The sequence below is a fragment of the Ovis aries genome, chromosome 1 (genome assembly GCF_016772045.2).
Source record: "Ovis aries strain OAR_USU_Benz2616 breed Rambouillet chromosome 1, ARS-UI_Ramb_v3.0, whole genome shotgun sequence".
NCBI lineage: Eukaryota > Metazoa > Chordata > Mammalia > Artiodactyla > Bovidae > Ovis > Ovis aries.
Genome location: NC_056054.1, coordinates 261,112,836 through 261,128,992, shown reverse-complemented (window position 1 = coordinate 261,128,992; position 16,157 = coordinate 261,112,836). Strand labels below are relative to the sequence as shown.

The 16,157-nt window shown below is 42.0% G+C and overlaps 1 protein-coding gene across 1 annotated transcript in view; it reads left to right on the top strand.

Moving 5' to 3' along the window:
- DSCAM (DS cell adhesion molecule) overlaps positions 1 to 16,157 on the top strand; it is an 827,097-nt gene that overhangs the window by 563,027 nt on the left and 247,913 nt on the right. The window contains exon 11 of the mRNA XM_042237343.2: positions 6,241 to 6,360. Coding sequence (XP_042093277.2) covers positions 6,241 to 6,360 — 120 coding nt within the window. The remainder of the gene's footprint in view (positions 1 to 6,240; positions 6,361 to 16,157) is intronic.

Genomic DNA, 16,157 nt, shown 5'->3' with positions numbered 1-16,157 from the left:
AGAAGGCTTTCTTATCTCTTCTTGCTATTCTTTGGAACTCTGCATTCAGATGCTTATATCTTTCCTTTTCTCCTTTGCTTTTCACCTCTCTTCTTTTCACAGCTATTTGTAAGACTTCCCCAGACAGCCATTTTGCTTTTTTGCATTTCTTTTCTCCTCCCTTTTGGACTTCCTTCTCATTTAGGTCACCACAGAGCACTGGGTGGAGTTCCCTGTGCCCTACAAAATATTCTCATTACTTATCTATTTTATGCACAATATTAATAGTGTATATAGTCCAATCCCAATCTCACAGTTCCTTCCACCCCTGTGCCTTTTCCCTTTGGTATCCATACATCTGTTCTCTACATCTGTGTCTCTATTTCTCCTTTGCAAATAAGATCATCTATACCATTTTTCAGAGAAGGAAATGGCAACCCGCTCCAGTATTCTTGCCTAGAGAATCCTGGTGGGCTCCTCTTCATGGGGTCGCACAGAGTCGGACACAACTGAAGTGCCTTAGCATGCATGTATGCGTTGGAGAAGGACATGGCAACCCACTCCAGTACTCTTGCCTGGAGATTCCTAGGGATAGAGAAGCCTGGTGGGTTGCCATCTATGGGGTTGCACAGTCAGACACAGCTGAAGCGACTTAGCAGCAACAGCAGCAGACCATTTTTCTAGATTCCACACACATGTATTAATAGCCAGTGTTTGTTTTTCTCTTTCTGACTTACTTAACCTAAACATCCATCAACAGAAGAATGGAAAAATAAGATGTAGGACATATACACAAATGAATATTACTCAACCATTTAAAATGGAATAAAATTGGGTCATTTATAAGATGTTGATGGACCTAGAGAGTGCCATACAGAGTGTGCGTGCAATTATGACTCATAGAAATATATGGCAATGGTGGCCTGCATTGCCTTTTGGAGATGCGACATAATTATTTGCTTAAACCCATCCCTTCTACCTCTTTAATTACCCTCATCCCCACTGGAAAAGTCTCACTATTGGAAAGCCAACTATGTTGGCAGAAATGTTCATCACAAATAAAGCATTATGCAAATAAAAGGAAACCTATGTATGTATGTATGCATGTATGAGTGTATATATATATACACTCCCTGGAGAAGGAAATGGCAACCCACTCTAGTATTCTTGCCACTAGGGGATCTTCCCGACCCAGGGATCAAACCCAGGTCTCCCGTATTGTAGGCAGACGCTTTACCATCTGAGCTACCACGGAAGCCCATATATATATGATATGTATATATTATAAAGGAAGAAATGTCGTGGTCCCTCAGTCATGTCTGACTTTTTGTGACCCCCATGGACTGTATAGCCCGCCAGGCTCCTCTGTCCATAAACATTTATTCATATATATATGGCTTCCCAGATGATGCTAGTGGTAAAGAACCCACCTGCCAGTGCAGGAGACATAAGAGACTGGGTTTGATCTCTGAGTCAGGAAGATCCCCTAGAGGAGAAAAATGGCAACCCACTCCAGTATTCTTGCCTGGAAAATCCCATGGACAGAGAAGCCTGGCAGGTTACAGTCCGTAGTGTCACAAAGAGTCAGGAAAAACTAAACAATTTAGCATGCATAAACATATATATGTATATAAGTAAAACAGCTACTTAGGAGAATTATAATGTAGAAAATATAGAATCTTAAGTCTTTGTGTCCTAGCACTAGTTTAGGCCAAAAATCACAACAGTCTCAACAGCTTTGTAACTGTTCCACCTCCAGTTTTGTATCTCCTTGGCCAAAATCTTCCTACAGTTCCCTGTGCCTTCTTCCATCAGATGGTGTTTCCAGACCCATCCTACTCAGAGACCTTGTGCATCAAGGGTCTCTCTGATCTGAGTTGTTAACTGAGCCATGGTACTTTGGATAAGGTCTGTTTTCTAGTCTTTAAAACTGGAATCATAATTTCCATTCATTGCTTTGTCCATTCAGCAAACATTTGCAGAATATTTTCTGCCTTCCCACACTTGACTGTGTGCTGGGGTGTGACGGTCTGCAAGAAAAGGATGGTTCTTATTTTCCCAAGGATGCAGCCAGATGTGGGAGGCAGGAATTTAACCAAGCAACACCAAACTTCCGTGCCTATGACAGGGTAATGCAGGATGATTCTGGGGAGGCACCCAGGCTAAGTGAAATGAGCTGAGATGTAAATAATAATTATTGATAATTTGTTAAAGAAATACAGAAACCTATGTGAAAGACCCTGGAGAAGAGAATGGCAACCCACTCCAGTGTTCTGTCCTGGAGAATCCCATGGACAGAAGAGCCTAGCAGGTTACCATCTATGGGGTCACAAAGAGTTGGACATGACTGAAGCGACTTAGCATGCATGTGAAGAACCAGGGGGACCCAGAGGACAGGTAGAATAGGGTAAACCCTGCAAGAGAAGACTATCAAGAGATGCAGCTGGAGATTGAGGACCCAAGTCATAAGGAGCCTTCAAAGTATTCTAAGAGTTTGGATTATGTCCAGAAACAATGTGATGGAGTGATAATGTTAATCATAGAAGTCCCATCATGTGATTAGTGTCTCTGAAGGATTTTTCACCTGACTGTGTGCTGATTGCCTTCAAGTGAGCCAGAAGGTAGCAATATACCAGTTAGGAGTTGTTTCAGAAATCCAGATAAGAGCCAATTTTCACCTTGTGTCAGCTTAAATTCCTACTGAAAGCAGTGTTAGTCACAGGTTTGGCTGTAGATCCTTTATTCAACATGTAATTCCTGAAACCCAGAGTGAAAGAATGAAGGGAAATGAGATCAAGAAAGGAGGGGAAAAATCCATAAAAGTTGCTTTAATGAGCTAGTTGCTGCTGTGGTCAACTGGGGCTCATTCCTTCTGGAACCTTCCAAGGCATCACACAGAACCCATCACAGAAAGGTGATCTCTAGACCCATGGCATTATCTGAAACTCTTTCAGTCAGTTTAGTTCAGTTGCTCAGTCACGTCTGACTCTTTGTGACCCCATGGACTGCAGCACGCCAGGCTTCCCTGTCTATCACCAACTCCCAGAACTTGCTCAAACCCGTGTCCATTGAGTCGGTGATGCCATCCAACCATCTCATCCTCTGTCATCCCCATCTCCTCCTGCCTTCAATCTTTCCCAGCATCAAGGTCTTTTCTAATTAGTCAGCTCTTTGCATCAGGTGGCCAAAGTATTGGAGCTTCAGCTTCAGCATCAGTCCTTCCAGTGAATATTCAGGGATGATTTCCTTAAGGATCGACTGGTTTGCTTTCCTTGCTGTCCAAGGGACTCTCAAGAGTCTTCTCCAACACCACAGGTCAAAAACATCAATTCTTCATTGAGAATTCTTCGTTAGCGTGAGAACTCATTAGAAAAGGCAGAATCTTGGATCCTGCCTCAGACCTACTGAGTCAAAACTTCTAGGGACATGGCTCAGCAACTTGGATTTTAATCAATGCTTTGGGTGATTCTGATGCCTTCTGGTGTGAGAAGCACAGGTTAGAGTACAGCTCACGGTTGTCCCATAAGTTTGGAGGATGGAAAAACAGGACATTTATCCTGACGCCCATACCTCATTGGTGGGTGATCGTCTCCCAATTTTCTGGGTTGCACCCATGAAAGTGAGTGAGTGTTACATTAGAGGAGGCCCTGAGACAGCAGAGACTTCTTTCTTGGTGTGTTTCCATGGCAAAATGCATAGAGCTGTCCAGCCTGGGGTACTGAAACCAGATGGATGGAGACACTTCACCGCACATCCGGTCTATCCGTCATGACTAGGCCATGGCAGTGAAGAGGAAGAGAATCTGAGGATAGGTGACACATTTGCAGAGAAGGTCACTAGTACCTGATGTTGTTGCTGTTCTTTCGCTTGGTCGTGTCTGACTCTTTGTGACATCATGAACTGCAGTACGCCAGTCTTCGCTGCCCTGTACCTGATTCCAGGAGGTTAAAGAGAGCACACGAAAGAATTCTCAATTTTTGAGCCATTTCCATCTGTAATTGCCTTATACTTACAAGATGTCAGTGGTTATTTTCCATGTAAACCTCTTTGATAAGTTTTTAAATAACATTTCTTTGGGTTAGAACCAAGTTGAGGGGGGCAGGGATCATGGATCAGTGATAATTAAACATTCTTCCAGAGGAATTCCTCTGTCCATTTGATGAGGGATTCAGTGCTCTTAGCAAAATTTCAACCAAATAGACATAGAGTGTAGATGGTCATTTTTTTGCCTACCACCCTGGACAGAATGATTCTGACATGATGTCTTAAACTTTGCAGTCTACCCTTGTGATTGTTAGGTTAATTTTGCTAAAAATAAATTTGCTTTATAAAATCTCCAGCCTTTTGTTTTCCTAGAAAATTTTCTCACCATGAGACAGACATCCCTTATCACCTTATTTTAAGTATATTTAGATTGTATTGAGTACAATTGTCTCAGAATACCATCTAGTGAAGTAAAATTGCTCACTATGAAAAGACCTATTGGTTGTGCAAATATTTAATTTGCAGATTGGAAACTGTTAATAATATGTTAAAGCTGGACATACCTGTGTATACTAAATTAACCAACACTCCTACAACACTTTATATCTTCCAGGCACTAAGAATTATTATAATCTTAATCATATTATCCCCATACCAATTCTATAAAATGAACCCCCAGTTTACAGATGAGGAAATAAAAGCTAAGAAACATTTGACGACTTACACAAGATGACCCACCTAGAAGCAGCAAAGTTGGAGAGTGAACCCAGGTGTTTAGCCTTTGGCTCTGTGCTCTTAGCCGTCACCCTCTGCTGTTTTACTGAGAAACACAGCAATGAGTTCCATCTCTAGCTGCTTCCTGTCTTGATGTCAGTTCCACCTTCTTGGCTGTTTTATGGGTAAAGTAATGTTCACTATGGCTCATGCCATTGCAGTGTGCTTCTAAAATCCTAACCAACATAGACTCTAACCTTCTCCCTGGGCTTCCCAGGTGCCACTAGTGGTAAAGAATCTGCCTGCCAATGCAGGAGACAGAAGAGAAGTGGGTTCGATCCATGGGTCAGGAAGATCCCCTGGAGTAGGAAATGGCAACACACTCCAGTATTCTTGACAGGGAAATCCCATGGACAGAGGAGCCTGGCAGGCTACAGTGCGTGGGACCACAGAGAGTAGGATGTGACTGGAGGGATGAGGCACAAGCACAACCTTCTCCTCAGTCCATTTCTCGTGGTGGGTGGAATTCCTATATAACACATAAGCCCTCATTTCTGTCCCTAAATGAAGAACTCTGGAAATTGCAAAGCAGAGATTAACCTTATGAGGAATTGTGGAAAGAAGAGGAAGAATACCCACATTTGTTAAGTATCTAGTCAATGGTTGACATGATCCATGTCCTTTCATATAACCTTGTGACTGCCACATTAAAAACCCATCCTACGATTACCCACTAATCTGCTGAAAAAGATTTCTGGGTTCTAATACCTTTAGATGCTACCTCTCCTAGGAAAAATCTGTTTCTTCTATTTAAAAGAAGACTAGAGTAATCTAAAATCACAGTAACTTAACTCAAAACATTTGCTTTCTCTTGGCAGGTATGTTAAGCAGAGTACATGTGTATATTTTGCATAGGGATGGTGTTTTTTTTTTTTTCAGCATCTCACAAAACTCATCAAATAAGCAGTTACTTAATCTATATATTTTTAAAAATAGGTACTCTATAAAGTCATCTTGGCACCTCGATTCAACTGGCTTCCATAATCCTCGTTTGGCACAGAAGGCATATTGGTGTCAGGAATAATGGCCCATGTGTTTTCATCAGACTTTCAGAAAAAGTTCAATACCATGTTGTGTTCTTTATTGCCTTTAGGAAGAGCCTATTAATTCTCCCTTCATCTCCTGTTAGAGGCAGAATAGATACTCGATGCTTTAAACCTTTCACACCCAAGAGTGGATCCCTGATTTGCCGTAACACAAATCAAAAACAAAATGTCACATTCGCTTGGTTTAGTCAAACTGCCGCACTCCAGAATCCAGTGTCCCCCCAGTGCAAGTCAACTTCTGTCTGCATCAGGTCACTGATATAACAAGACAAATCACCTGCACTGGGATTAGGTCCTCTGATGGTTCCTAATTGCAAATCCTGTGCTTTATTTCCCCACATATGTAAAGCGTTCTTTGTACTTTCCCGTATGTTAAAATTCTTGAATTTCTTTAAATCACACCTTTGATAAGTTGCAGTGTTGTCTGAATTACTGCTGGCATTTCTCTCTTTTTCAGTTCCTCCCAAGTTTGTGGTTCAACCACGGGACCAGGACGGGATTTATGGCAAAGCTGTCATCCTCAATTGCTCAGCTGAGGGTTACCCTGTACCCACCATCGTGTGGAAATTCTCTAAAGGTATGAAGTCACTTGGTTTGCTTCTTATCTACAAAACATATGGTATATTCTATAGCAGCGGTCCCAGCTTTTTTGGCAGGAAGAACTGGTTTCGTGGAAGACAGTTTTTCCATGGACCGGGGAAGTGGTGCTGATGGTTTGGGATGACTCTAACTTGTTACATTTACTGTGCATTTGATTTCTACTACTGTTACATCAGCTCCACCTCAGGTCACCAGGACCCCTGTTTTAAAAGGCCAAAAATGAGCATTTCTTCCGAAGATGTTTCTCACAAATATATCCATCCTCACCTCCACCAAGTATGTCTATCCTTCATGTACATCCCTGGTAAACCACCCGAGTGTTTTCATTTGGGCCATGAAGTGTTGTTGTATCACAGGGCCATGGAAAGACCCTGTTGGGGAGGCAGGTTATTCATGCACACTGTTTCAGCACCTGTGGAAGCTCTCTGTTGACCGCCTATACTGGACAACAGTGATCTGCTTGGAGACCCCATACACATGGAGAAACAAATATAAACTGTCCGAATTACTCATTGTTGGAAATTGCTGCTGCTGCTAAGTTGCTTCAGTCATGTCTGACTCTGTGCAACCCCATAGACGGCAGCCCACGAGGCTCCCTTGTCCCTGGGATTCTCTAGGCAAGAACACTGGAGTGGGTTGCCATTTTCTTCTCCAGTGCATGAAAGTGAAAACTGAAAGTGAAGACACTCAGTCATGTCCGACTCTTAGCCATCCTATGGACTGCAGCCTACCAGGCTCCTCAGTCCATGGGATTTTCCAGGTAAGAGTACTGGCGTGGGTTGTCATTGCCTTCTCCGAAATTATTTCCCCAGTATTTAGATAAGTAAAGTTAGGTGGCTTTAGAAGGTTAAAATAGAACTACAGTTTGTTTTATTTACCTAGATAACATAGATATAAAGCATCACCTGGGTATTATCTTCTTAAAAACAAACTTTCACCCCTAATCATGCTTTCTCTTCAAAGGCACAGCATAATTTCCCCATATTAAGGTAACATTATAAACACTACGTAAATAAAAATGGGCAGTGTGGGAACTAAGGGGGGAACCATTCTAGACGTGGTAAAAATCTTTTCTGTCTATTTCATCACCTTCTCCAGGAAAGTTTCCTTAACTGTTTGCTGCTGCTGCTAAGTCACTTCAGTTGTTTCTGACTCTTTTAGACCATATGGACTGTAGCCCACCAGGCTTCTCATCCATGGGATTCTCCAGGCAAGAATACTGGAGTGAGTTGCTGTTTCCTTCTCCAGAGAATCTTCCTGGCCCAGGGATTGAACCTGATCTCCAGCATTGCAGCATTGTAGGCAGATGCTTTATCATCTGTGCCACCAGGGAAGCCCCTTTCCAGGAAGGTTTCCTTAACTATGCTTACAAATGTATTGGAAATTCCCTTTCCTTTCTCATTCACATGTCTTGATTCAGTAACTTATTTATTAAGCAGTTGAAGGCCAATATGTATCAATAAGATAAATAAGAAAACAACAACTAAATAAGTGAATAATGTCATTTTTTCCTAACAATCTAAGACTTAACATATGTAGCATATTGCGCTTTCTTAGAGTAACAATTGAAGAAAAGCAAATGACATTTTTGCAACATAGTCGGCTTAAATGTATTTCCTTTAGGGAGAAGGAGAAGTGGGAGGAAAGAGGGATAGGCACCATTTGGCTGGGGGTAGAATCAATTAAATTTGTTTAAATCCCTTAGGTTACTGCCCTGTAGCATGCCACATACATTGTCCATATGAAAAACAGTTTATCCCAGAATAAAATCCTGTTATTCAGAATATCTGCCCACATTCCTTTTTATTTGGGGCCATGCTTATAGCTGAATGTTGGATTACATGGTAACAAACAGCATATATTTGATTCAATGTAGTTTATGTAGATGTGCAGGGAGCTTACCAGGTGGCACAATGGTAAAGAATCCACCTGCCAATGCAGGAGACGCAGGAGACTCGAGTTCTTTCCCTTAGGAAGATCCCCTGGAGAAGGAAATGGCAACACATCCCACTATTCTTGCCTTGCCTGAAAAATCCCATGGACAGAGGAACCTGGTGCGCTACAGTCCATGGGGTAACAGAGAGTCGGACACGACTGAGCAACTGAGCACACAGCGCAAGATACCACGACCACACTGGAGGCCCTTGGTCTGAACTGGACCAGGACACACTGGAAGGCATCAGGGCAGTGTACACACTGCCCAGCAGGATGAGGCTGTGTGTGTCTTGCACCCTTGCCAGCTCGACAAAATCCTTTTCTCCCTAAACTTTACTTTGTGATGGGCGAATGTTTTAATTTACAAATGTACATTACTAATGATGTTTGCAACATTTTATCCTTTGTTTACAGATCATTTCTGTTTCCCCTTTGGGGAATTTCTTATTCATGTTACTTGCATACTTATCTCCATATCTCATTTATTTATAAGAAGGTTTTTCATAGATTAAATAACCCTGTGTCAGTTATGAGTGTTACAGACGTCATATGCCTTCCCATCACTGGTGTGCAAATTAAATTATAAAAGCCTTATCTTTGAACTTCATATACAATTTAAAATCATTGAAGAAAAATCAACAATTGCAGCAAACAATTTTTTTTTAAATTAAAACTCCCCTTTAAATACATCAACCAAAGATAATCAAAGATAAATACTATAAATGCTTTTACTTAGTTTTTCAGACCTGTCCCCTGGCAAATATACATATATAGATCTGTAGATAAACATATAATTTGGGGTCTTTAAAAAATTGCAAGCATATTCTTCTTCCTGACCCGTAATTTTTCTTCAGTTCACAATAGGCAATGAGTGTCTTTCCAGGGCAGCAAATATGGGTTCAAATGTGACTTTTTAATGTCTCTGTCGAGTTTACAGTCATACATCAATAAGTACATCTAAGTTCTCTTGCCTTTATTAGGACTAAATTCAGTGACTTAATGCCACATGGGTTTACTCCTTTCTCCAGCAGATCTTCCCGACCAAGGAATCGAACCGGGGTCTCCTGCATCACAGGCAGATTCTGAGCGGCCAGGAAAGCTGTATCATAAGAGGAGCCGGGTACAGCTAGGTCAGGAGTAGTTTTTCTCCCGTCAGTCATCAGGGACCCACGCTGTTAACATTTGTCTCTTCTGCCGTTCTTCCAAAGCATTGGCCACCGTTAAGCAATGGCCATTGAGGTCTGGTGGCCACTTCCGCATTTCCATGGAGAAGCAAGAGTACAGACAGAGGGCTGTCACAGCCACCTGAGTCAGTTCCCTCTAAGGACCTCTCCAGAATGTGTCATGAATTGCTTCTGCTCACATCTCACTGGTCTGTTTGCCCCTCACCAGTGGGTGTCTGCAGGCTGTGTTACAGCTACATATGGCCATCGTGACTGCAACCCTAGCTATTTCACTAAGTAAGAAGAGAAGGTAGAGGCTTGGCAACCAGGTGTGTCCAACACTACTGTTGGATATTGTGTTTGTTTTTTTCCAGTTGTTCACTATTATTAAAATGTCACAGTGACTTCCATCTCATTGATCTCTGTATATGTGTTTATTTTTTTCTCTGTGGATAAACTTCTATAAGTAGAATTACTGGTTCAAAGAGTAAGTAATTTCTATAGATTTCCATACGTATTGGCCACTGGTCATCATTTTGTTCATTTATACTCCTTCCTGCAGTTTATAGTACAGCCTGTTTCTTATGATGAAAATATTGCTACATATTATTATGCTTTTTTTAATATTTTCAATATAATGGGGAAGTTGTATATTATTATCATATTTATGCAAATGATAAAGATGTATCTTAAGAAAAATTTAGTCTTGCTTATGGAATGTGTTTCCCATAATCAAATAGTCACTAAGATCATAAGGTGCAGTTCCCCTATATGTGACCAACAAAAAAAAAAAGAAATGAAAAAAGAAAAAAAGTCCAAGGTGTTTCTCTGGGAGTTTCAACAGTTTAATCCTGAGGCTGCAGAATTCCAGCGTAAATTGCAGTGGTTTAAGGGCAGCTATTACAGAAATGAAACAGTCTTTGCTGAAAAATAATGTTATTACATTTTTGACCTTCGGTCTGGATACACAACATCTAAGATATTCACTTGTGTCTCCCAATTTTTTTATTTTTTATTTTATATGAACAAACAAAACCTCTTGTCTAAAGGAGATTTGGGCGGGGGGATCACGGTTTAATACTGTGGTGGGCCTCACCTGTGTGTCCAGAAATCCGTAGCTAAGCAAATGTATGTCATTTATTGTGGAGGAAATGGGTTTCAGTTGCTGTCCTGGGGACTGGGACATCCTCTTTTTAGCTCCTGAGGGGTGAAGAGGGGCTGCTGATGCAAGAGATAACTGATACTCCCGCCCGTGGGCTGCCTGGACATCTTTGCTCTGTAGTGTTAGTCACTCGGTCATATCCGACTCTGAGACTTCAAGGACCACAGCCTGCCAGGTTCCTCTGTCCATGGGATTCTCCAGCAAGAATAATGGAGTGGGTAGCCATGCCCTTCTCCAGGGGATCTTCTTGACCCAGGGATTAAATCCACGTCTCCTGTATTGCAGGCGGATTCTTTACTGTCCAAGCTCTCTGGCTGCCCACAAATAGGGTTGTGCTGACCTCCAGGGAAGCTTGGATTGTAGCAGGTTCCAAGGACAAGAGTCAGAACACATCTGGTGTAGGGGGTGAGAGAGCTGTCAGGAGTAATTTACATTAAAAATAGGGTTATCAGAGAAGGCCCCATAGGAAGGTAATGTTTGAGCAGAAACTTAGAAGAAACTGCAGACAAACCACGTGCACATCTGCAGGGGGAGCTCTGAAGGTCAAGGGACCAAAACCAACAACAGAAATGGGTTTGTACCTGGAATGTTCCAGAAGAATCAAGGAGGATACTGAAGCTGGGTCCTGTTGCTCACTGTGGGATGAGTGCAAAGAGGTTCTGGAGATTGCAGCAGGTCAGATGGGTGGTTTCAAAAGTGTGGTTTCAAAAGTGTGGTTTCACCTGGGGGCAGTGGGGTCAGCATCATCATGACAGCAGCGATCTCCTTTCTTCCACCACCTTGTGGACTCCAGAGCTATTGGAGTAATTAGGAGATGCCATGTGCTCTGTCTAGTATTTTCAAAGGACCCCACTGGGTCTGCTGTCATGTGGCATGGATGAGCTGTCAAGGAGGGACAGGTAGTTGATTTCTGAATTGATCTGGCTGGTGGACCAGATGTCGGAGAGAAAGGGAGTCGAACAGGATGGCTGGGTCTTTAAAAGTTGCGGAGGTGCCACTTCCTGAGACAGAGAATTGTCTGGGATCAATACTAGGAGTTCAATCCTCACTCTCAGTAGAGATGACCCAATTCCCAGTAGTATTAATATAAGCAATGATTCATTTTCCAAGTATGCTAATTATTTTAATCGGATACTTTCTCCAGGTCAGGTCTCATTCCTTCCATGTTCTGCTCAGCCACTGCATGCCCCACTCTGGCATCACCTCAGTTCTATGTGAAATCGAGCCCCTGTTCGTCGCTGGTCCATTAGCTATACACAGTTTTTCCAATGAGGAATATTCCAAGTTCTTTCTTCATAATGGCTTGCATCTCACCTTTTTGCACATAAAGTGAGTTTAGCTGGTGGGAGGTGGGAGCTTGTATTATTTCCCGAAAGGGAACAGAAGTTGCCTGATTTCCCCTAAGAAAGGACTTTCGAAGTCCAGGGCTTCCCTTATAGCTCAGTTGGTAAAGAATCTGACTGCAATGCAGGAGACCCAGGTTCGATTCCTGGGTTGGGAAGATTCTGTGGAGAAGGAAATTAACAACCCACTCCAGTATTCTTGCCTGGAGAATCCCGTGGACAGAGGAGCCTGGTGGGCTACAGTCCATAGAGTTGCAAAGAGATGGACATGACTGAAGCGACTAAGCACAGAAATGTATAGTCTATGCCCTGATGTTATCCATGTGGGGCCATAATCCCCCAGATGGGGCATGCCTGTTAAATATGTAGATTCAAATTATCTTTTATGTAAGAAAATTCATCTTGAATCATGTCTGTAATTATTTGTTTTCCTTTATGCTTTGCGTGTGTGTGTGTGTGTGTGTGTGTGTGTGTGTGTGTGTAACTTCAGAATTTATTTCAAGTTACAGAAAGTATACCAACTAAGATAATGGAATGAACAGATTTCACTCTCAGAGAAGATGATGAGAGTTACCTGACACCCATTTGAGTTGTTTAAGGATTAGTTAGGGTGCAGAAGTCATCTTTTTTGCAACATTTCAACAAAGTTATGGAATTATTTTCCAGATTTGTTGCCAGGTGTTTTTGGAAACCTTTTATGGTGTTTAGTAGATTTCTGTCCTTGGTCCTTTGAGATCAGGAAGTCCTGTCTGTTTAGGAGGCAGCACAGCAACCCGGGTCTCCACTATGATATCACTGGATCCCTTCCACCTGTCGTTCAGAGGCTGTCCCTTTCTCTCTGATTCTTTTTTTTTTTTAATTTTTATTTTTACTTTATTTTACTTTACAATACTGTATTGGTTTTGCCATACATTGACATGAATCCACCACAGGTGTACATGAGATTTTTTTTAACTTATTTAGCTTCCCATTTTGGGCTTTCCTTGTGGCTTAACTGCTAATAAATCCACCTGCAATGCGGGAGACCTCACACAACTGAGTGACTTTCATTTCAATTAACTCCCATTTTAATTTGCTTGATATTTTTTTCATGTCTGTTCTCTTGTCTTTCCCCCCACAAAATCTGTTCTCCTCTGTGCTCTCTCCAAATTTGCCTGTATTTTTGTGATTTTACTTTTTCCTTTCTTTCTCCAGTTCTGCTAGCTCATTTCCTTCTCTCTTGGGCTCCTGCTTCACAGACAAGTAGCTATTATATTCACAGATTTCATCTCTATCATGGCATTTTTCTGAGGAGATTTCTTTGCCTAATTTCTCTTTCTGTTTTATTCTTCCATCTTCCTCATAGTGTCCTTGCCAGATGCTAGCTTTCTAGCATCAATTGTGAAATGATTGCAATTGTACAGTAGCTTGAGCATTCTTTGGCAATGCCTTTCTTCAGGATTGCAATGAACACTGACCTTTTCCAGTTCTGTGGCCATTTCTGAGTTTTCCAAACTTACTTTTACAACATTATATTTTAGGATTTTAAGTAGCTCAGCTGGAATTCTACCACCCTCACTAGCTTTGTTTGTAGTAATATTTCCTAAGGCCCACTTGACTTCACACTCCAGGCAGTCTGGCTCTAGGTAAGTGACCACACCATCATGGTTGCGTGAGTGATTCAGACTTTTTCTATATAGATCTTCTGTATTCTTGCCAACTCTTCTTAATCTCCTCTGCTTCTGTTAGGTCCTTGCTGTTTCTGTCCTTTATTGTGCCCATCTGTGCATGGCATGTTCCCTTGGTATCTCAGATTCTCTTGAAGAAACCTCTGTTGTCATCATTATCATCATTGTTGTCATGGCTTCAGCTCACACGGTGAGCCAGTTGTCCTAAAATCGTTTATTAAATAGCCCACCTTTTATCACTATCTTGAAGTCCTTTATAGTCTATGGAAAAAATATGTCTGCTGAAGTCTGTTTTGTCCTTCCCTGCTTCCGCTGTTGGTCTGGCATCAGAACCATGCATACTAGATGTCTGTCACTTCCTACTACATGTTAATATCTCATATAAGACTCCTCCCCTCACTAATTTTCTTTTATCAAAAATGTCCTAGATTTATCATATGGATTTATATATGCATGTTTCTTCTAGCTGAATGTTAGGCTAATTTTGTCTAGTTTAAAAAAATATTCTGAAAAATCTGGGAGAATGTAAGCAATTTAAATGTTAGCATGGAGACGTTCAAGATCATTAAACTATTGAAACTTCCCAGACCATATCATGGATAGTCTTTGCATTTATTTAAATCTTTTTATGTCCATTATTATTTTATTGCTCTCTTACTATGGTGTGTGGCAGTGAGTATTTATAAGCTTCTGCTTACTGTTCACTTTGATCCTCTTTGGTTTTCTGGGTGGAACAGAATTACATCTAGAGCCATTGCTTCCTGACTCTCTGCAACTGTCCTTGTCTTTTTTCTCTAAGCAAGGGAAAAGTGGTCCTTAATTTGGGGGAATTCCTATTTTCCTCCACTCTCTAGCACATACAGAGGCTGCAATGCAATGGAATGCCCCCTCTTTCCTGCCTGTTTCTCTTGTTCCCTCCCTTTGCCCTTCCTTAGCTGTAGCATATCTGTTGTTCAGTCACTAAGTCATGTCTGACTCTGTGACCTCATGGACTGCAGCATGCCAGGCTTCACTGTCCTTCACTATCTCCTAGAGTTTGCTCAAACTCATGTCCATTGAGTCAGTGATGCCATCCAACCATCTCATCCCCTGTCACCCTCTTCTCCTCCTGCCCTAAGTCTTTCCCAGTATCAGGGTCTTTTCCAATGAGTCAGCTCTTCGCATCAGGTGGCCAAAGTATTGGAGCTTCAGCATCAGCCCTTCCAGTTTCCTTAAGGATTGTCTTGTTTGATCTCCTTGCTGTCCAAGGAACTTTCAAGAGTCTTCTCTAGAACCACAATTTGAAAACATCAATTCTTTGGCACTCAGCCTTCTTTATGGTCCAACTCTCCCATTCGTACATGACTACTGGAAAACCCATAACTCTGACTATACAGACCTTTGTCAACAAAGTGATGTCTCTGCTTTTTAATAGGCTATCTAGGGTTGTCATAGCTTTTCTTCCAGGGAACATGAGACCAAAGTTTCCTCAACTCCAATTTTCCCTGGAGACACCTAAGAACCCACTGCTATTTGGTGCACGATAATCTTGCTTTTGCTCAGGCATCTCCCTCTGTCCCCAAATGCTGTTGGAGGTTGCTCTTCTCTACTCATATGGTGCATTCTACCATGTGAATAAGGGACATCTTGGCTGTCCCTTACCTTCAGGTCCCAGAATTGTCCTCTTCTGCTTGGTGTCAACCCACCTGCCAAAACCCTCCCATCTGGCCTCAGACTCTTTTATTTTCTCTTTATTTTTAGAAATGTAAAAGCACACCTTTATTATCTCATGGTTTCTGTGAGTTAAGAGTCTGGGCACATCTTAGCTGGGTGCACTGTTTTGCAATCTGTCACAGAGTTACCATTGTTGGCCAGAGCTGTGTCTCATCTGAAGGTTCAACTGGGGGAGGATCTACTTGCAGGTTCAGATAGTGGTCAGCAGAAACTATAGACTTTTCATCAGGGCCCACAGGGACTTGAATCCTTTGTTTAGAAATCCACAGGAAAAACATCTGACACTGGCAACAGTTCTCTGGATATTTCTATGCAGTGTGTTCAGTTACTTGAAAGTGAAAGTGTTAGTCATTCAGTCATGTCTGACATTTTGCAACCCCATGGACTGTAGCCTGCCAGGCTCCTCTGTCCATGGAATTCTCCAGGCAAGAATACTGGGGTGGGTAAGCCATTCCCTTCTCCAGGGGATCTTTCCAACCCAGGGATGGAAACTGGGTCTCTCACATTGCAGGCAGACTCTAACATCTGAGCCACAAGTGAGGCTCGGTTCCTTACTGAGAAAACATATGTACTCAATACACTTGGTTAGACTGCTCAGGTGAGCACTCTGGAGCCTCCCCATACCCCAGGGCTTGCTCTGGAATGTCTCACCTTGTTCTTTCTCACACCTTGTCTCCCAAAGTCAAGGTGATATCAGGGGGCCCTCCACAGTCCCCAAGGCCTCTGTGTCCAAATGCCATGAAGAACCGGTAACATGAGACAAACTCAAGTTCTCAAGCATCTTGATTTTA